The sequence below is a fragment of the Phaenicophaeus curvirostris genome, chromosome 1 (genome assembly GCF_032191515.1).
Source record: "Phaenicophaeus curvirostris isolate KB17595 chromosome 1, BPBGC_Pcur_1.0, whole genome shotgun sequence".
In the NCBI taxonomy this organism is placed as follows: domain Eukaryota; kingdom Metazoa; phylum Chordata; class Aves; order Cuculiformes; family Cuculidae; genus Phaenicophaeus; species Phaenicophaeus curvirostris.
This window is the reverse complement of record NC_091392.1, coordinates 28332238-28355255: the sequence shown is the minus strand read 5'-3', so window position 1 is coordinate 28355255 and position 23018 is coordinate 28332238. Positions and strand designations below refer to the sequence as shown.

At 36.9% G+C, this 23018-nt stretch overlaps 1 protein-coding gene across 1 annotated transcript in view; it reads right to left on the bottom strand.

Moving 5' to 3' along the window:
• Positions 1 to 23018, bottom strand: part of DOCK4 (dedicator of cytokinesis 4) — a 240529-nt gene that overhangs the window by 96943 nt on the left and 120568 nt on the right. The window contains exon 13 of the mRNA XM_069851332.1: positions 10228 to 10353. Coding sequence (XP_069707433.1) covers positions 10228 to 10353 — 126 coding nt within the window. The remainder of the gene's footprint in view (positions 1 to 10227; positions 10354 to 23018) is intronic.

Genomic DNA, 23018 nt, shown 5'->3' with positions numbered 1-23018 from the left:
GAAAAACTCCAAGTCCTTCTTGCCCCAGATGTAGGTGTTAACCAGGCACAGTACAGCTCAAGGTTTCTGACCTAAGAAGAAACAGAAGAAGCTTCATGACTTCAACTAGCAATGAAGTGTCAGAAAGCTGAATGGGAGTAGAGGACAGAGACCTGATCAGCATCAATTACATGAAAAAGGCAATTACAAGGAGCAGGAGGAAAGGCCAATTAAAGTCACAAAACAACCACAAGACAGACTGCTGGAGGACAGGCTCAGCTAACGGAGGTCAGCCTTCCTGAACCTGCACAACTATAAAGAACAAATTTTAAAGAACAAGTAAAGAGCAAAGAGTAATTTGCACGTTGGAGATGACAAATCATGCTCAGGGCTCCTATTATTTCCACCATGCAGTTTCATTATGGGATGGCTCTGCAGGCTCCCTTTCCTTCACAGATAGCAGGCTGCATCATCACTATTCAGGACTTGCATACAAGCACTGGTTTGATGCTGCTCCCAGGGTGAATCCCTAGCTATAGGATCTACAGATAAGCTGCCCCCAGCTCACAGAGGCTTGAATGTTCCCACTGAACCTCAGGTGACAGAAGCAACATAAGTAATCACAAGTTCCAATCAGGAAAAGCACCACGAGAACATCTTTATGCAAGTATTGTTTGATTTTTTTTCCTCTTTTTTTTTTTTCTTTTTGTAGAAACATTTGTACCTAACCTAAGCATCAAAGTAACAACCCTTCATCACGAAACTGTTTTAGAACTTACACTGAGGAAGCTGTGAGTTACAACACAGATACTACAAAAACAAGACTTTTCATTTATTATGAAATATTAATATGGAAAAGGTTTTCAAGTTGAAAATCGCTGTTAAAGATCAAAGATAGCTGTCTTGGTTAGAAAGAGAAGAGTGTTCAGTTTGCTAACTATCCTCAAGAAGCTTTCTAGCAAAATAAATTCCAAATTGATTATTTAATAATGTAACAAAACACGGTGTTGTTGTATTTGAATGAGATAGCATCTCTGATAGCTACAGCTTTCAGTGTGCAAATCTAAACTGTCCTGACAGCACCCATTAATTTAAGAACAATTACACAGAACTCGGAGCTTTTGCTAGGAACTGTTTCTTTGAAAGCTTTGCTCAGAATTATAGGTCCTTTAGAACCATGAATTGAGAAAGAGCAGAAAAGAAAGTTCCTTTTCATTTATATCCTTGTAATATACAATCTATTGAGTTGCACTGTTTTATACCTTAAACATGACTTGAACAGCTCTTCAAACAATATCAGCTGTAGAGATTGAAAATCTGTGAATGTACAACAGACGAGGTGGTATTATTCAGGATGTAAATCTTGTAGGTGCAAAAAGCTTTACAGAAAACCTCCTTAGACTACTTTGTAGAAATGGGATAAGAGCTATGTAGCTCCTGTCAGTGGCAAGATCTCAAACAAACGTGTACAAGGTGCTTTTAATTCAAGGACAGTGCTAGAGACCCTTAGTTCACCTTACCTCCTACACATCAAGTCAACTCATGCTATGCCTTTTAGCACGTTGCTATCCATGCTGACATACTAACAATAATAAGCAAAACTGGAAGATAAAAGACAAGGGCCCCCTTTTAGCCCAGTAAACTCGATGCTGGCACAGCTAAAATTATAATAAAAATAAGCAGCTTACAGAAACACTCAGAACAAGAAAGATCTCAATTCAAAACTAGGTGGTACTAGTCTGGGTGATGCAGCACAGGCAACCAGCACGTACCCTAAACACAAGAAGTTACAGCAGAAGGTGATCATCCTTGCAGAAGTCAAACCTGAAGATTGTAAATACTTTACGTACCAAAACACAGCTGCTTATTCATATATACAATTGGGGCATTAAGGGACAGAGAAGAGCTTAAGTCCTGGCACACCAAAGCAATACTGAACCCTTGCTAATGCTTTTCTGGCAGTTGAACTTTGATCATTTCATAGAAACATACGCTGGTTAGGATTGGATGGGACCTTTAACAGCCACCTAGTCTAATCCCCCTGATAAAAACAGCAACATCTTCAACTAGATTGGGCTGCTCAGAGCCCCGTCCAACCTGACCTGGAATGTTTCTGGAAATCAGGCATCTAGCACCTCTCTGGGTAACCTGTGCCAGTGTTTCACCACACTCACTGTAAAAAATTTCTTCTTGATATCTAGTCTGAATGTACTGTCCTTTAGTTTAAAATTATTATCCCTTGTCCTATTGCTACAGGCCCTGCCAAAATATTTGTCCCTGTCTTTCTTGCAGGCCCCCTTTAAGTACTGGGAGGCCACAATAAGATCTCCCACAGCCTTCTCTTCCGCAGGCTGAACAACCCCAACTCTCTCAGCCTTTGCACCCCTCAGCTTTCTGGGCTGTCAGCACACATCGAGAGCTCATGCCCCATTTTTCATCCACCTGTACCCCTCTGTCCTTCTCAGCAGGGCTGCTCTCAATCCCTTCATCCCCCAACCTGTATTGATAGCAGAAGTTGCTCACACCCAGTTGCAGAATCTTGCAGTTGGCCTTGTTAAACCTCATGAGGTTTGCACAGGCCCCTTTCTCTGGCTTGTCCAGACTCCTGTGGATGGAATCCCATACCTCAGAGGTGTCAGCCTCCCTAGTCAGCTTGGTGCCATCCACAAACTTGCTGAGGATGCACACTATCCTGCTCTGTTGTTAATGAAAATACTAAAACAGAACTGTTCCTTGTACAGAACCCTGAGGGACGCCACTTGCCACTGAACTCTATCCAGCCATTGACATTAAGCTGTTACCGACTACTCCCTGGATGTGACCATCCAACCAATTCTTGATCCACTGAACAGTCCACTTGTTAAATCTGTATCTCTCCGATTTAGAGAGAAGGCTGTGAACCGTGTCAGAGGCCATACGGAAGTTCAGATAGATCACATTCATAGTTCTGTCCTTGTCCACTGATGTAGTCAGTGGTCAGGCAGGACTTGCCCTTGGTGAAGCCATGCTGGCTACTTCGAATCGCCTCCCCGTCCTGCTTGTGCCTTAGCATAGCTTCTAGGAGGATCTTCCCAGGGACAGAGGCAAGACGGACAGGTCACTATTCCCCAGGGTCCTCTTTTCTGCCCTTTATAAGAATGGATCCCTTTTTCCAGTCACTGAAGACTTAATCTGACTGCCACAGAGAGTGGCTTGACAACTACATCAGCCAAATCTTTCAGGACTCTGGGATGCATCTCGTCAGGTCCCATAGACTTCAGTACGTTCAGAATCCTCTGATGGTCACTGAATCTGATCTCTCACAGTGTGAGGGACCATACTCCCCCTGTCCCTGCCTTGCAGTCCATCCACTTGAGAGGTGTGGGAAGAGAGGTTGCCAGTGAAGACAGAGGCAAAAATGTTGTTGAGTACCCCAGCCTTCTCCTTGTCTGTTTTTACCATTCTGCCAGTTGTGTTCATCAAAGGGCGTATGCTGACATTTTTCTGGCTGACATAACTGCAAAAGCTCTTTTGACTATTCTTTGCATCCCTTGCCAAGTTCAGCTCCAGCTGCGCCTTGGCCTTCCTGACCTCACCCCTACATAATCAGTCAGTTTTCCCTGCACTCTTCCCAGCATACCTGTCCCTTCTTCCACTGCCTGTGCATTTCCTTCTTTACCTTTGGTTTGACCAGCATATCTTTAGTCAGCCACACCAATCTCTTGCCTTCCTTTCCTGATTTCTTACACATGATCCAGAGTTTTATTTATTAAAAAAAAATAAAATATCAAGCTAAGCAATCTACATCATTCATGAAAATCATAGTACAGAAGGATGTTAACTGAGAGAAGGGCATCCTTAAGGAAAACAGCTCAGGACAAAGAATTTCATCGCTGCAGGAAGTAAAACCCCATTATTTAAACAATCCCTTCTTTGTTTTGCCTTGTAGCAGATACCAAGAGTGACTGTCTGCTTATCAGCGAATGCATTCAACACTTTTAAGAAAGAGAGAAAATCTCATTGACATGGTTGAAACTGCCAGTAAACATGTGTCACACTTAAAGACCCTGATAACCACCAGCCAGCTGTCTGTTCAGTGCTTTCTCCCCCTATAGCAGTACCTTGACTTCTCCATTCTTGTGGGAACAGACAGCTCTGCTATCTGCAAGACACTTTTGTATATACTCACCATTTATGAGTAATATTCACACATGACTCAGGAATGAGAAAATGTACTTGGTGCTTAAATAAATACATACAAAGAAAAGGTGTGAAATTAGGACCCTTTGGCTGATACTTGAATAAACTTACATAGGGTGGGGTGCGTGTCCACATTTAAGTACATGATAGGGTATCAGCAGAAAGAAATAAGACCGTTTCTATTACTTATATACTGCTAGCTAGTTTTTATATTATCTCTCAAATTCTTATTTGTAAGAAAAAAAAAAAAACAACAAACAACTCTGCACATGTTAGACTTCCAGGAGCATTGGTGACTTTGGTAACACTACTGCCTCTTTACTATTGGTCTCAGTAAGCTGTGTCATTTAAATCAACGTCACAGACGAATAAACAAATTCCTTTTCTCAGTTACCCTACTACCCTACTGTTCTGTTTTTCAACAGAACATTATCTATATTTTTAGCTTTATTATGGAAACTCTCAACAAGCTCTAAGAAACACTCATCAGAAAAGAGCTGTTTATGCAAATGAAATGCCCTTTACAAGGGATTCCCAAACTGTAATACTTTCAGATTTCAAATGGATTGCAGATCTACCATGTAAGACCCGATTGTTCTGTGACTTTTTATTTTGCTCTTCCTTTTAACAATGAGATGTAAAACAAATTGCTTTGAACAATGGGGAATAAAAGACTTACAAGCAATTTTAACAGAATACTTTGACCTGATGGTTATCTACAGCTACAATATAAAGAAAATATTTCCAACAGAATTTTGAAAGACCACTTATTTTTACAGAGCTAAAACATTCATTTGTTAGTTTGCTAGTGGTCCTTATCTGGTTTATTGAAGAAAGACTTTCCACCCATAACTATCCTTTAACATACTTCTCATGCATCACTGCTACTTATTCTACTCTAAGAAATACTATAAACTGCAGAAGACTTTTTTCCCTCTTTTTCCACTTCCAGAGACTTTAAATCAAGGGAAGTCCAATTAAATTCCTGGTTTTCTTTCCATAATTCACTTCTATTTTTCCTTCAGTTTCTAATGAATCAAGAAAATAAAAGGGAGGCAATGGACAGAAGGAAAGCAATACAGAAGTTCCTTACTCTTGTCTAGCCAAGTATGTAGTCGTGTATTAGCATCTTTGTTTTCTCCTGTGACTTGCAGAAATTATAATTCCTTTGGTAAACAAGAACAAAGCTTTAAAAAAGTATTACAATGGAAAGCAGAGGATATTCCCCACAGAGTACTACAGTTTTGTGAAAGGTCAAAAATCAGTGTGTCTTTACTCCACAATATTGCTTAAATATATTTTGTGTAACTAACATATCCAGGCAATATTACTTTCAGTAATTAAAAATACATATTTCTGGATTCTCAGAAATCAGAACAGCAAGCAATGACAGGTGTTAAATTTTGTCTGTTTGTACTCCAAGCAGGATAAAGAGGATTGGAAAAATTCATACTACCGCTTCTGGGAGAAAAATGCCTAAGTGTGTCAGACATACATTTCTTTTCCTAGAATCAACAGCTCTTTACTAAACCCAAGCTCACTGACAGATACAGACACTTACCATGATGTAGAGAACAGATTCCATAGATTTCTTTACATATTTGCTCTCCAGGCTCTTAGTCTAAGCTTTGAAAGAAGGAATATGCTTATAGTAAAAATCGCATCGTTGAAAAATGCATGTTACCACAAGGATAGAATTTTGTGAGATCATTTGAATAAAGACAAATATTGTAGTTCTAGTTTCATTTTAAAAGCTTCTGAAAATAGAAAGAATGATTGGAGAGCAGGTACTTCAACATGAAAAGAATAAAAGACCTTTTAATAATCCAGATGAAGGAGTAATGAGGATATTCAGTAGCCTTCAAAGACAGGATCCTGATGAGATTTAACTGGACAGCTAAAGGACATCTAATGGAGTTTTAACAAATGCAAATCAATGCATCTGTGATTGATGCAAAAAAAATCTAAGTTATTTTTCCTATATTACGCATATGAAAGCTTCATATAGGAAACTTAAAAGTACTGCAGCATCCTGGGGCTGCAATGTCTCTCTGTTGAATGAGCAAAAATTGTAAAAAAACCCCAGAATATTGAGAAACGCCATGTGACTTCTATTGTCTGACAAATATAAGCATCAAAGTATTAAAATTCCATTACAGAAATCAATACTGAAGCTTTATGTAGAGTCTTTAGCTATGTTACTTGTGAAATGATATCACAGGATTTGAAGAGGACCAAAAAATTCACAGTGAAAGAGTATAAGCCAAGGACTCTGCAGTCAGGACTGACAAGCCCAGCTACAGAAACCAGCTTTATAGATTCTCTAGGCTTATAAACAAGGAAAATAATGGTCAATGTAATACCATAACACTGGTCTGTAAATTCTTTAACGTCTTCTAATATTATAAATGTTTAATAATTTGGATGAACCAGAAGAAGTATAAACTCTGAACTTAACTGAGAGGAAGCGGTGGTCAGATCTCAGCAGTGGTTATGCAACCAGTTCAGATCATAAAGTCAAAAAGGATGTCCATAGCTAAATTATACCCATCTATCAAAGCCTTTTGTTAGCCAACAGGCCAATTGCTTGTACACTGCACTACATTTTATAGACTAAGACATGTGGAGGTGAGCTGCTGTCCTCTATGAGATACAGAGACTTTCAAAATTGTATTGATAACTGTTTTAAATAAGAATTATCTTTGATTTTGTAGACAAAGCTGCACAGAGTACATTTGCAGATAACGTTCAAGGAAGTAAGGGTTGCACCTAACCGAATTGCTTAGTGAAGAAAAGATTCTATAGAAACATATGAGATTACTTTACTTTATGTGCTAGTGCCTCACGCTGACCAGATTTTTGGCTTTCAATGTACCAAGTGGTCAACTACTGCCAGTAACAGCACTAGTAAGAACAGTATAGCTTAAATAAAGTAAAGCAAATGCAGCTCTGGTCTGACAAACGCAAGAAAGATGGATGTGCAACTATATGGATGCTTACCACGGGATAGTTTAGAGTCTGTTTACAACTGGCAGTCCTATCAGGGAGCTACAGCTCTTTCAGTAAATCCTCATTCAGACAAACAGCTGTACTAGGGTTCTTTGCAATTCTAAAAATCCCAGACAACACGCACTAATGATCAAGCTTGCTTACAGAATTAGATATCTTCCACAAAGATGAGAAAGAATATGTAGACACATATGTGCTAGAACACATTTGCATATGCAGCACTGAAGATATGCACTGATACAGATGCTGTAAGTAAAATCTGGAAACATATTCCTTCAGAGTGCACTACATAAAATAGCAAAAAAGCTGGTTAAAAAGGGCTATCACCTTTTATCACCTATTATGTACATTAATCTAACTTAAAGAACTGCTCAAAAATTATAGTAAGTTCATAAATATTTCATGCTAAATTTTATAGACCAGGAAATGGTGAACACAGAAATTCAGGATGTAAGTACAGTTCTCCTTCGATGCTGTACAAAGCCTTTTGAGAATACTGGCTTGTGCATCTCCAGACTGCCACACTAGGATGCTGGGAAGGAGTTAATGGCTGCATAGACTCTGCCCTTAAAATCCCATTTAAACCTAGAAAATGCATGTTGATTAGACTCACAAGATGACACTTGCACTGCCTGTACTTCTCCTATTAGTCAGAATAAAGTGCGTTACTTATTTCACAGGTTTTTTTTGAATCAAACATCCTCTTTTCTAGCCATCTACTTTATTTCCTAAAACATTTGGAGTTCTTCATTAAAAAATTCCATAGGTCCCAGAAAGAGCATTCTGTGGCTTCCCCCGTCAGGCTTCAGTGATATAAAAAAACTTTGCTCTATAAAAACATGCATTATTATTGTCAACAAAATTCTGGTTTGGCATGTATGCTGATCCTAGTTACTGTTAAAAACAGCAAAATGTCCAAAGAGAAAAGAACTGATATGATGAAAAATGAAGGTCAAAGAGAGTTTAAATACACCAGAACAGGAGAGAGAGACTTATTATAAGGCATTTATAACATAGATACTGTAGTTTAGCAGCATGAAGTATTTCCTATTGAATAATTCAAGACAGTATGGTTCACAGCTCATTCTAAGTGCTAATTAGCCACAGCAACATACTTACTTCAACAAAAAATATAAAATAAGATCTAATTAATGACCGTTTCCAGTGGCAAAAGATGAAGTTCTTTAATTTATCTCTGAAAAAAAGACTCTAAAAGAGAAACAAAATGAAAGGGGAGCTTTAAAAGAAAAAAGCATTTCAAAGCCTAGGTTCCTGTGGGCATTTCAGTGCCTAGGGCACACTGCTCTGCTTAGCCCTTAGAACTTGTCATTGGAAGAATGAGATGATTATTTCTCTTTAGAAGAAATCTCTCCTATGCTGGTAAACATAGAATACAAGTTGTAAATTTTCTAAACTGAGGTATTCATGTATTTGGACTGAGAAAGAGGCAAACCAGAGGCATTTTTTTTTTTCTAAACAAAAAAAGGGACAAACTCAGCCTGTGCAATTCTCTAAAATTAAGTTGAAAAACTCCTCCAGTAGTTGATTTTTGCAGCTTGGTACATCATATAATTTCACAACTGGAAGGAGAGGGGATATGAGAGCTATTTATAGAACTTACAGAATTTGGTAACACAGAACAGAAGGTCACTAAATTATAAATAAACAGAGAAAGGTTTCTTAATGGGAACTATGGTGTGCAGAGCAAAACTGTCTTCACTGTTATCAGCCTTATTATCTACAATACTAATTAAATTCAAATTAAAAATCCAACAGTACTATAACAAATAAACCCTAGCTAATAAGCTGTATGATTTCAATTGAATGCTTCCATTAAACATACATACATAGTACTTAATTGTAAAGGTAGATTATCTGATTTGTGCATTTTATTGTTCTAAATACTGCAATGACAGCAGCAGAGTATCTAAAACTGTTCTATTAACTTTTGTTCAGTGCATGTTTTAAGCGATTACAGTACTGATCAAGGATGCAGAAGGACAGATGTTTAATTGGCAGTAAGAACAAGAGTGAATTCTCAGTTGTCAAGTTTCAGACAGAAGTTCAAGAGAAAGACATGCCCATAGCTAAAGCTGAGTCTCATTACTGAGTTTTAAATATCTATTTAAAACCTATTTAAAACCTCCTTGACTAATGAAGTATAGAAGCTCATTTATTCTTGCCTCAAAACCTTAATTTATTTCTGATTTATGTACACAGGAATGCACAGACAGACAGATTGTCATAAGAAGGAGTTAGTGTCTATGAAAAATCTGCAAGTCATGAGGATGATTTACATTTGAGACAGTCTAGGCCTTCTGTGTGGACTCAGCTGAAACTAAGATGTGAGCTCCTCCCTGCAATGTTTCTCAGCAACAACACAATATGATAATCACACCAAACTAGTCTGCTTGCAAGTACGCTTTTCCTTTAAAGAGGTATTTCCCTTATATTTTCCAGCAATCCATTAAACTTCTTAAAAATTTCATTTTGAGGATGGAATAATAGGTATTATTGTGATCTTCTTCCTGTATTTGTTTCTTTTGATTCATACTGACACATTTTTTTCTACCTTCCTTAGCATGTTTAAATATTTGCATGTTTTGTCATACAATATAATCAAAACAAAGTCTCTACATCCCTATTATTATCTATTTCCAGTATCTTCCTTTCCAGTTTTTGAGACGCATACCTGGTGAAACCAGAGGCTGTACAGCATCAGCTCCTAAGAACATAATGCTCTGCTGGTTATCTCTTTCTCAGCAGTCTTGTATTCAGTCATCTCCACTTCTATTATGCAGCATTTCACCTCTCTAAAATACTGCTATGGCTGTACATGCTCTTGACATTGACATACTGCCTAGTGACTATACAATTTATAATGCAGTAGGGCCACTGGGACACAATTTTCTTCTATCTACCTGCAGAAAACTAACATAAAAGACTCTGGAAAAGTTTAACAAGTTTTAGAAAACAGTATTTATTTGGAAAACAGCTGAAAACTAAGTAGTTTTTCATTAGTTCATTCTTCTGCTTCTTAGTAAGAGTTTTTAAACTTACCAGGCATGATAATATTGGAAAAACCTAGCTTCCTTGTTATGGATACTCCATGGGTAAACATGGATGTATACTCTCTCCTAATTTGTTCTATGTCTCCATGAAGCAACTGAAGAGAAACTGCCAGACCTGAAAATGAAGAGAAAAATCAAGGAAAAATTAGACATTCAAACAGACTATTATTATCATGACTTCTTAAAAATTATATAGACTTCAAAGTATGTATGCATCCTTGGGAAGTCAGAGAATTCAGAGTGAGTTCAATAATACCAAGCCAACCCACCTCAATTTTTTAATTTATTTTGGAAGGGTGCCCACATCCAGAAATCAATCAAGGCTTGCAAATAACTACCCATGAAGAAGCATTAGTAAATTATTACTGATGTGTAACTGAACTACAATGACACATCAGATCAAAATTATCTTAACAGGGACGGACTGAGGCCTTAAGTAGAAAAAATATAAGAAAAATGTCAATTTAGAGAAATGTCCATCAGTAATAATTGCTACCATTTCAATTATTCACTTCCTTCAACACAGTTCTGCCTTCATTGGTATAAAAGGAAAGGTGCAAACAATGAGGAGAATCCAAGGGAGAATTGTAGAAATCTCATTACAAGGCATCCCTTAACCTGATACAAAGGTATTCAAGTTATTAATCCAAAATCTGAAGAAACAAATTCTATTAAATCAATATAACATAATATATAATTTTTCCCTAGGCACAGTAATTTGATAATGACTGGAATAGCAACTTCTTTTCAATGATCATCAGCTTTAATCAATCATGGTTTTTCCTATGTTTGCTACAAGATATGCAAAATGCAAGGGTGTCCATATAATTGTTTTCCAATCTTTATTCCTCTAGAACCAAGTTAACTTCATATACTATATATGATGTATACAAATAAACTATAAACAGTACAATTCACTACAAGAGTATGGACTAGACGATCTTTAAAGGTCCCTTCCAATCCAAACCATTCTATAATTTCATGGTTACAGCTGAGATTAACAAAAAACAACAGGCAGGCCTTATGGAGGCAAGTGTCAGTATAATACAGCTTGTAAAGACGAGTCAAGCATTACTGTAGCAGATCACGTGTCAACGTACAGATCAAGGAGAAGATAAGAGCAAACTCTTCATAGACACTGAACAAATGGAGATAAACAGAGAACCCAGAAAAGTCATAATTAACTTTAGATTAAGCTTAAGTAAATAACACGCACACAAAGACTGAACAACAAGGTCTTCAGTCCTTTGGGTTTTACAAGAAATTTCCCTGACAACCATGTTACTATTTAACTGAATATATTTACTTGAAGTGTGATGGTTCTTAAATCAGAGCTTGAAAAATATTTACTTGAAGTGTGATGGTTCTTAAACCAGAGCTTGAAAAATCTGTCCTAAGTGCTGCCAGTCCAGGCTACTGCACTAAAGGGATCAGAGATCTAACTAGCATGAAAACCTTTATCTACTAGCTCTTACCTATCCTTATATTTCATTATTTTGTCAACTCCAGAGAACATGACACTCCGATTACATTTCCTTTCTCTTATGAAAAACAGCTCACCTACACATCTTCAATGGAGCACATAAATATCATGAGGAAAAACATTCAGTGAAGTTTGTTCTCTTTTAAGGACTGTTTATAATGCCATGGACGTTAATTATTTTGGTAACAGGGATTTGTTAAAAAGTTAACAGCTTTTAGGAAGTAGTGATAGTTATTGGTGTAGATGAGAAAAACAAACCACAATGATGGTATAGGAGGTTGGTAAGAAGTCATACAGGCAAAATTCAGACTTTGTTAGAACAGATGAAAAGTTTTGCATTGCTGGATGAGAAGAGCAAGGCTGGGTATAGCTCAATTACAAATGCGGATATTTCTCCCAGCTCCAATCTTATTCCTTTTATATTTTAAGAAATTGTTATACATAAATATGTATATTCATACCCCTACATGCCCCTACTGTGCTGTTTCCTTGGAAACCTAAAAAAAACATTTGTGATTGCTCCATATCACACCAACCACAACAGTATTAATCAGATATTATACACAGCCTGATGTTGAAGAAAGTTATTGTGTTTTCTAAACAAAAGGTTGAAGACCTCAAATCCAATTATTGCAGCAGTTTTGTTTGTGTACAAATTTCACAGGTTTCCTTGAAGAATTTTATTTAGCTCAAAAATGAGCTAAGTGTCAAAAAATCTCATCAATGGCAAAATAGTTATAACTTGAGATACATGACGACTGTCAAGGATTTAAAGTACTTGCTCATGCAAGGCGAGAAAGGTGTTAGAGCTCTGTATTTCACAGCATTCAGTGTTAGAAAATGAAAAGTTATCAAGCATCAAGAAAATCTTTCAGTGGACACACTTTAAACATGGTTTAGCCATTTTACCTATAGTTTAAATACATCCTTGGAATAAACATGGTATGTATCCCTCAACTCTTCAGAATAATGAGGAACATTGAATTAAAGATAGCAAAGTTACTTAGAAATGTTATACGGTATCAACAGACCAGTACAACAGGAAAGAGTGAAACTAAACCAGAATGGAAACAAAAGAAAGATACACAGGGAAGCAAGTCCGAAGAACCTCTGCAAACCAAGGTTTCAAGTTAATAATCTTGCCACTGAAGATCCAGCTGCCAAATGAAAATGGAATTGAGAAGAAAGAAAGCAGATCTGATAAATCCAGTAAAAAAGCCACAGCTAGGACAATAAGGACCTAATAAGGCACCTCTGCCTTAAGGATCTAAAATCAGAAGATGCATACTGTTACTTAGGTGTGACATCCAAGTTATAGAATAGGTTGCTTGAATCCCCACTGATTTGTGACATTCAGGATCTTGTGACAGGCAAAAGGAACACACTGTATATGAAAAGCTGGGAACCTATTTTCAGTGCTAATGAAAGTTATAATAATCTGATCAATGAGTCCGTTTACAATGACACTAACACACTCTAAACAAAATACTGTTAAAATGACATATATACACCAAATCTTTACAATATCTAGCCCCTGCTCACCCTTCACTGCCCCTCTTAAGGGGATCTTAAGGTCAGTGGTTTCAAGCCTGGAAGGTGGTGTATGGTGACTGAGTTATTAGTATCCTAAGTCCTTTGCCATGAGGAATAGGATGTTGCCCATCTCTTCCTCTTTTCTCTCCAGGCTCTCATGTTTGTTAGTGGGCTTTACACTTTCTAATTTCTGCACTGTTCTGCAAGTCCATATTATATCTTGATACATCATACTTGTGTATTTTATATGCCACATATCTGATCTTTGTTCTCTTTGCTTCCCCTAAAACCAGAAATGTAACCACAATTTTGCATACAATAATGACAAGGAAGCCACTGAGCTCAATTTTTGAGTGATTAAAGCTATTGCTACAGAGCAGAAATGAAGGGGTGGAAAGGAAGTGTTACTGCTCATAGAAAGGAAGATTTAATCATCACAGTAATGAGGAAGGATCAAAGTGGACCTTCCAAAGAATGTGGTCACAGGCCAGTCTAGGAGAGATGGAGAAGACACTCAAGGAAAAGGAATGCAATCAAAACAATGCAGGAATATTGTTGTATACAGAGACAGAATGTTAAGTCATTACTATTTCTCCTTTGGAAACATGAATACTTGTTCTGCCATATAGCAAAGGTAATATCCTTTAGTTTTAATTTATTCTGCTTTCATGATGTATGTCAACATCAGTTCTTTCTCATCCCATTTCATGAACTAGACAATAAAATCATCAGCTTAAGAAAAAATTAGAGCATTCCTGCTGGAACAGCTGTGCACAGACAAAGCAAATCGGAAAACTGCACCATGCCACCACACACTGACTGGTTGACAAGATCATTACACCACCTATTAGACCTAGATTCTATCCAAAACATCACAACTACAAACTTTCCATTTCTAGAACATTAGGAGCTAAACAAAGTAATGAAATTATTATCCATTCTCTGAAGGACTGACACTTTTTTTTTTTTAATTAAGTATATTCTGTAGCTTTGTCCCCTCATAAAAAATTTCAATTACTTCCCTAGCAGTAACTAAAACCATTTGTGTTAGCTATTATTCTTTATTTACTCCAGTTTTGAAAATATTACTGCAAAACTCTGTGTGGTGCTCCAAAGAGATCAGCATTTATTTCTTTTGAAGCACATGAAATTTCTCATAATTAAAATGTACCATAGTTCACCGCAGATTACTTCTATCATTCAGATGAAAGCGAACACAGAAAATTGACAAGTCGCTGAATAAGCGTTCTGGATTTTTGTTAGATTTGTCATTTTACCTTAAACCAGCTTTTATACTGCATTATTGGTTTCTGCATTTAGTTATGACAAAAGGCAACTGTTCATTACACTTAGAGAATGCTTATTTGCATTTCAGCTTCTGCAGGGATGGGAAAGCATTTACATTCAGCTTCTATCTAGTCGCAGCAGAGAATCCTAGATCATATTGAGAAGAAAATGCCTAGCAGCTGTTCAGGAAGCTGATAGGAAAAGAAACCAAACAACTCAGACAGAATGATATTCAGCACTGTCTGTATTTGAGGAAAGGTTAATAAAATAAAGCAGCTGTCCAAATAAAGCTGTGTAAGGGTGTTAAAAGCATTCTCAAAGTATGCAGGTGCTCCTTTTTTTTGGTAGTATTTAAAATGTCCTAATTACCACTGCAAAGATAATACCATTAGATTTCCAGCTTGTTATTGGCAAACAAATAATTTATTGATTTAATGTGATCTGAGCAAAATAATTCTATAACTCCTGTGCAATTTGGCGACAGCATATCTACATAGTAAATCCCCAAGATTACAGTCTGGGAACAGAGAGTAGAAAAGGAGAGGTGGATTCAATCCTCTCTGGCCTTGTTAAAGGCTTGATTGTGATTACTTTGAATTATCAAAGGAAACTCCAAACTCTTTCCTTTTTTCCTCAGCTTTAAATTCTGGGTTTTAGCTCAGTAAAAGAGAATGCAAGAAAAACACCCCTTACAAAATTTTGACAGTTTTCTTGGAGCTCATGAATTAAATGAGCTCTTGTACCTAAGGCTTTTGTCAGAAATGCCCTCAGGTGTGAAAAGCTGTTTGGTTTTTTTTTTTCCTTCTTCACACAGAATATAAACACTTAAATGCAAATATCATTGTATTATCACAAGAAAACTGGCTTGGAAACTCTTCACAGGGAAGACAGTAGAGCCTTGAGTATTTCTTGCCAGAATCACCATAGAATGATGGTTAAAGTACTAGAAGGCTGAATAACTATTGTAAGTATCTAGTCTAACCTCCTTATACAGACAATAAGGATCTCTGTAGTAATTTCTCCAATTCTTGCCTTACTAAGCCCACTGACACTGTTTTCTATAAATAATATGCACAGCATGTCAATATCCATTTCCATGCTACATTGTCATATTGCAAAGATGAATCATCTTGCTCAAAAAAATTATAATTACATTTTTACATACTGTTTTGTTTACTAGAATATTAGGCAGTGCATAGAATATACAATTTTACAATTAAGTTTTTTTATATCACCTCTAGTGCAAATAACAGACAAAAGGTTCCAGGGAAACACCTGTTCTTTTCTCCTTCACGAAGTGCAGCTCGTCTTTCACACCATTGTATTAGAAATTTAGTGATTTGCATTCCAATTATGTGTCTTATTTCAAATAAACAAAGAGTCAGCATTTAGCTGGGACCTCAAGAAAGTGTTTAAAAACAGATCTCCACCACCATAAAAGCCCAGGTGATGTTTGTAATGAATTTGTAAATATACCCTCGAAAATCATGCTTATCTTTTCTATAATTTATAGTCTTAGGACTTTTTCAGTAGACAAAGTAAAGGAAGTCAGCAATACTATGTCTTAAGACTATTTCAGTAGACAAGGTAAAGGAACACTATTCAAAAGTAATAAGTAGAATTAGGTTTGGGAAAAGGTTTTAAACCACCTCACCGCTAAGGCATAATCTAGCTCCAACAATGGAAATTTAAGCCAGCTATTCTTATTTTGTAGCCTTAGCCAGGAATTTCCAAGTTTAAATTGGGTGTCATTTCAATCACATACATACTGAGATGAACAGCAAGTTATTAGGTTCTCTTGGATAGAAGATGTCCCAGATAGTATTTCAACAGCACATTTTTTTTGTTTTTCTCTAAAACCAAATATTTTAGCAACACTCAAGTGCACCTTATGAATTTAACTTTACTGGCACTCTCGTCTTCAGCACATACAAGTCAGTGCTGTAGGAAGGACACTTACAGACAACCACATCAAAAATCAACCTCAAACTTGATTTTTGAAGCCCTTATAGTAAAGGGAGAGCTTTCACAGACAACACCATTTGCTTGAACTGCTGTAAAAACATGAAGAAATAGATTTGACAGGCCTAACACCTTTAAGGATTAACCTCTGTTCCCAAAGCTACCATAATTAATATCACAAGCTAGATTTCACCTTACGTGCTTAGATTACTTGTTAGATTTTTAAAGATTTGGTTACCCCTGAATTTGGGAAAGGGCGTTAAAACCCTTTAGATTACTGAACAATATCATCCACCTTATAAACAGTACTTGAAAAAGCAGTTTCTACAAATCCTTGTCTAAAAACCTGCTCTAAAAGTGGCTATTTTATACATCACAGTTTTCTTTCAGGACCTAATGATTGTGAGCAACAGTTCATGTGCAAAATTCTCTATATACTTAATGTTTCAGCTTTAGCATTTGTTGATAACAAAAAAGAATGCCTTAATTCGTTATGTACTTAGTGACTCACATACAAGCACTATTCTTATTTTAAATGTATTACAAATAGCAGCCTTCAGTGACAACTAATTCTTAAACATATCAAACTGGAATACACATAACCTCCTCGTCACAAAACATAACTAAGATTAAAATTGCCAGATTAATAAACAGTTGTAGAACCAGAGTAATTAGACAAATGCACTTGCTGTTTAAATGTTAGATTTGATGCATAGATACACAATACATTTCAGTGTATCTCTGACACATCTATGAACCCTGCTGAGAACAGACAAACGCTAGAGATCATCTCTTCTTAGCTGAGCACAGATGCATGGGGTGGCTTGACGTGATTGATCATGTGCAAAGGAGTTACCTAAAAGTTACGTACTTTGTTCTGTTCCATCTTCTCTGTTGAGTGTTATCACTACTGCCTTTTTCTTTCTCATTTTCCACCTGCCATTGCTTCACTCCTCCCTCCCCTGTGAGCCTACAAGTCCTTTTTGTGGCCAACAGCTATAGCTGTCCCAGCAGGGAAAACGTATTTCACTTCCAATTCTAACCAACATTTCTTATGCCAATTTACAGGAAGAAGCTCTCCTTGCAGCAACTCTGAGAGGAGTAACACTGGGAACTGCTGCAGTAGCGTCACACAAATACAGTCACGCTACTATTTGTATCTAGAAAATACTGTAAGTTACAAAAGCTCTGTTCCCAGAAATATTGCATTCTGTAACCTTACACCGAGCTACCAGTTCCCTGCTGTATTTGATTATTTTTAGGTTTTCTTCAAACTGGGGAAAAACGCTGCTCCTCAGTTATACGACTTTATGGAGTCCACTGCAGTTTCTCCACTGCAAGCTAAAGAACAACTCTTAACAAGCTTCCCCCTCCAAACAAAGGAATTATAAGCCAAAGTTTACTCTTTGTGAAACAGAAGACGAAACAAGTGCATGGTTTCCACCTGTTTTTTAATTTCTCAGTGTTCAACAGTAACCATGCAGAAGAGTGCAGGAAGACATATAATCCTGCAAAGCACATACCACTCTTTCTATCGAACTGCCTCCATAGCCATATTTGTCTCAGAACTTGCATCTAGTCAGATAAGTTCATGCATTCGGCTGGTCTACCTCATGCCTTCTCTAACTGAGTCTCATATGATCACTGCACTAGTCTGAGATTTAATGCGCTGGCACGTGCACTGGGGAAATAGAACACATGAGGTAACAGCAGTTGACTAAAACCAAGGATATTTGCTTTATGAAACTTCCTTTGGTCTGGCTGAATAAAAAAGACAGACATGTGATTTAATTTGCCTTTGAATGAGCAACCTCACTGAACTTCAAAAAAGTTAGATCCCAGTTTGAAATTGGCTCCTTTTTGAACTGGTGTTGGACCACATAAACTCCCAAAGACCCATCCAACCTAACCGTGTAATTTAATGAATACCTACTGTAAAATTAAAGAATAACTTTCCCCCTTTAAGATGACAGTTGTTCCTTCCTCATGATGTGATTCTTGGCAAACAGCGGTCAACAATATGGGCTTTGAGTCCTCCCTGCTTCAATCAAGGCATTATGCAGTTGCTCATTTATTGACCAGTCTCCTTTTGTGAGGCAGCATCACTTTGGAAGACTCACTGCCTGCAGATTATTGCACAGGTACATAGCACAGCAAGTTTGAACTACAGACATTTAAGTATTCATTTGAAAATACTACTCATGCATCTTTCTCTTTTAAAGAAAGAAAGCTTGTGGTTGACAGACCTAAGAATCTTTTAAAAATCAAATCACAACTTGGATGTGTCTTAATAGGCTCTGTATTCACGTCCTTCCTCCATCTCATTTAAAAATTCATGTTCCTGCCAACTACTAGATATAATATAGCAATTTCTGAATTTATTCTTTTTATGACCTACACTGTCTGCAAGGGGATATTACTTATGTAGATTTTTCAAGAGCTGTATTTTGACCCCTTATGCAACCATTAAAAAATTAACACTGCCACCATATGTATATATAAAAAAAAAAAGAAGAAATTGTGCTCAAGCCAAGAATGCCAAGAGAAATCACATAATTTTGAATGTGTTTCCTCTAAAGCTTAAGGCCCTACTATCAATTAAAGTTAATGTATAAATAACACTGTTTCCAATGAAGTTGCAGTGGAGGTTTGCACTGCTACCACAGAATACACCACACTGCATTCATTAAACATGCAATTAGGCTACATCACTCTTATCTAGTTCATCAGAGCATTCCAAGATAATGGCACAGGAAAGACTTCCCACTACATTTGCTGTTTTCATGGAATCTGCATGAGAATCCAAAGCTACAAAGCAGCTAAATATGTTTATAATTTCTTACACCAATAGTTTAATCTCTAGAGGATCCAAAAAGAGTTTCGTCTCCTTCGCTGTAGCAATTGAAAAGCATGTGTACCCTTGTCCCATCTTTCAAGAACTACTGCATTGGACACATGCAGCTTTTCAAGACTTGTTATAAGGGAATTTAAATCAGCACATACACAGAAGTTTACATATAAGCATATTAGGAACCTAAAGGAAAAAGCGGACCAAAAATGAATGTCTTGCATCCCCTAAAAACTAAGTTATCCAGCCTTTATTCTCGAAGGAGGGCAAAGAAAGACGAAGTTGTAGTGCATTTTTCATCAATTTTAATATATGCTTTTTATAAGATAACTCACTGGGGAGAATATTGACAGGTAACATGAGACCAAGTTTAAATCTCTCCTCTATAGGATTTGCTAAGAGGACATGAATACAGATCACATTTTGGAAAATTATGCGCTCCTTGGCAGGCTTCTGAACCATTTTCACTTTCCCCATGGTATAATGAATATTTTCTGATTGTATACAAAGTTGAATAGTTGCTGCAGGGAAGTCTGAGAAGCCAAGTGATTAGTGTGCTCATCTGGGACATGTAAGACAGACTGAAAATCCTTTTCCAAATCAGAGTCTAAACCAAGACATTTTCTGTCTTTGAAGAATGTCTCAAACACTGGAATAAAGAATTTCCACAGTAAACCCTGTGAATATTTATATATTCCCTGACATAGCATGAGCACAAAAGTCACAGCAATCATCTCCAGCATTTTTTTTCGGCCTTCTTCTTTAACTTGCTCTGCAAGCTAAATCTTGCTTGCCCATATCTGCTGATGGCACAAGTGTCCCTGGTGTGTCCAGCTACCCACTTTTTTTCAAATTAAGTCAGTGGTGGAAATGAAGGCTACCTTAGCATTAGATGCCTACAGGAAGATCTTGTGCCTAAGGAGGTACTTTGATGATACTGATGGCATTTAAGAAGGGATTATAGTAAGAACCACCACTGTTTAACTGTGTAACGGGTAATTTTAGTGGACAAGAACCCTCTATCTTTACTGTCCAAAGGACTGCTCCAAACATCAGACATAAATAACTACTCCAATTACTAGACATTCCTTCATTGATCATGTGCTCTATTAAAAAAGAATTACATCTCAACTTTTGAAAATCTAAAGAACTGGAGGAGAGAAAAAAAAAAGTGAATGCTATAGGCAAGAATATAAAGTCACGCATGATAAATTCATACTAAAACTCAGAAGGAAAAGAAAAATCCATGACTCTGCATAAGTACGTGCAATTGGAGTTGCATTCTCTGATTTTTATTTTTTTTATTTCTGTATAAAAATGTGCTTAATGACAATCAGATCTGGACTTGTTTTCTGCCCCTTGTCCTAAAATGCACTTCAAACCATTTTTAATATCAACAGGTTTATTCATGGCACAGCAATTCTGTGGGCAAATGAAGCAGCTATTATAAGATCAATAACAATTTACAAGGCACTTTGTGCATTAGTGCCTGCTTTAATAAACAGAAAAGCAGCCCACATCCAATGCTGTTCATTGTAGCCCCAAGAAAGGTCCAGGGTATAGTTTCCCTGTCACACTGAAAGAATAAAATCTGCAACTATGACCCACACTGCAAATCCTACAAAGAGATTTTAACATCTGACAGAAGCTCAAGCTTCAATATGAAAACAATGACTATGGCTAAGTATCACTAGCTAAAATATACCATAAGGGGATGAAGAATTACTTTATATGGTTTGAGGTAAACCAGCCATTTTTTTCTATATCTATAGTATATATTTCACTGATCTCTGGTGCTGCAGGTACAGAAATAGAAATGCGTTATTTTCCCTGTATGACTGATGTAATTAGGTGTGATGTCTATGTAGGAATAATCATTTTTTTTCCAGAGATTTTTACATTTTAAAACAAAGTGACTAGCCCCTAATTCTAAAAAAAAAAAAAATACAAAAATATTTTTTATACCCAGCTCCACTCCAGGTATTATTGAAACCTAGTTTGTTTAATAGTTAAGAAATCATACATAGCCTACATATAGTACAAACTCAATGAAAGAAATAACATGGCTACTAACTACAAAGGCTGTACAATTTGGCCTTCACATTAACGGTCTGGTCTCCTACACTAGACAAACAGGTGTTTTCCAGTAAGCCAATACCTGACACCAGCTGCAAAGACTAGTGGTGAATCAGAATTCAACCCACTACCTGCTCTAGTCTCTGTTATACTGGAAATTCATGCAGAAAACACATTCAAGCTCACGCTCTAGCAAATGATGCTACCTTATCCATGAAATTAAGTCATTCTATTCCTGCATCCACTGAGAAGAGGAAAGGGGATGAACATTTGTCCCCTGCTCCTTTCTGGGCTGTATTAAGAAGTTCCAATCATTTGCCTTCATTTGACCTTTTTCAGACACAAGCTGAGAATACGACGCAATAAGATTCTGTACTTAATAGTTAAAGTAGAAGAAGTACTTTTAGGGGGGATGGGGGTTTGAATGCTAAATACAAACGCTACAGTCTGGCAATGCAAGATGTTTGAAAGCACGTTTTGAGTTCCTTTTCAGTTTGCCCCAGAGAACTGGGAGATTTTTTTTTTTTTAAAGTGGGACGTAACACTTTGTGGAAACTAAGGAATTTGTTTGAAAATCTCCTGAGCGGAAAGAATCCATGCAGGACAGAGTCTGAAGAGGGAAAAAAGGCCTAGAGGATAGGCAATAGTCTGAAGCACTTTTGCTGCTGCTTGTTTACTGTTTCCCTTCTTAAGTCTTTTTAATGTGATCTGAAAAGGGCAAGTGTGATAAAAACAAAAAATTAAAGTTTTCCTGTATTTGGCTCATACCTACCAACAGTTCCAAAAGAGAGAAAAGGCATCTCCTGCAATGCAATACTTTCTCACTTTTTGACAACTATATGGCAGCAGACATGGCTAACGTGGCTTCAGAACCTCAATTCTATACTATTCAATGCTATTACAGAAAAGGGCAGCAAAGAAAAAATACAAACCAGTGTAACAACAATACTTTCCATGAGGTGTCAGCATAAGTATCTGAACATATTGCTAAAGCCTTGCAAGTGGTTTTTCAGGCTGCTAAGCAGTCACAGAGGAACAAATTTCACATGTGCACTCTAAATAACCTTTCATGATTTAGGTTTTAGTTGCTGAGTACTCAAAGCAGCATTACTGCTCACTTCCTCTTTCCCTCTCAACCTTCACACAGAATCATAATGATTGGAAAAGACCACCAAGCCCTGTGCTGTTCTTCTCTCTGCCTCTTCTCCTCTGAAAATACTTTTCAAAATCAAACTGATCTTCAATTTGCTACATTATATTTCCACCCCCCTGTAACCTGGAAAAAAAAAAAAATGTCCCACATGCCTTTCATGTTGAGTATTCACATAATTAAGACTATTCAAATTTATCCAGTGTCTCCTAGGACAACTGGGTATTTAGCTGTGAACTCTTATTTCATGAGAATGTAATAGGATAAGTGATGTATCAAAGAGTAAGCAGGTATTGCACGGACAGCCAGCGTGACTGTTCTTTACGAATATGGTTAACATGTTTAAGAAGCCTAACGTTATACTTAGTAATGTGCTCTTGTATTTTCCTTACGTGATTTTTATATTTATTGTTCAGTAATATGCATGACATTCTAAACCTT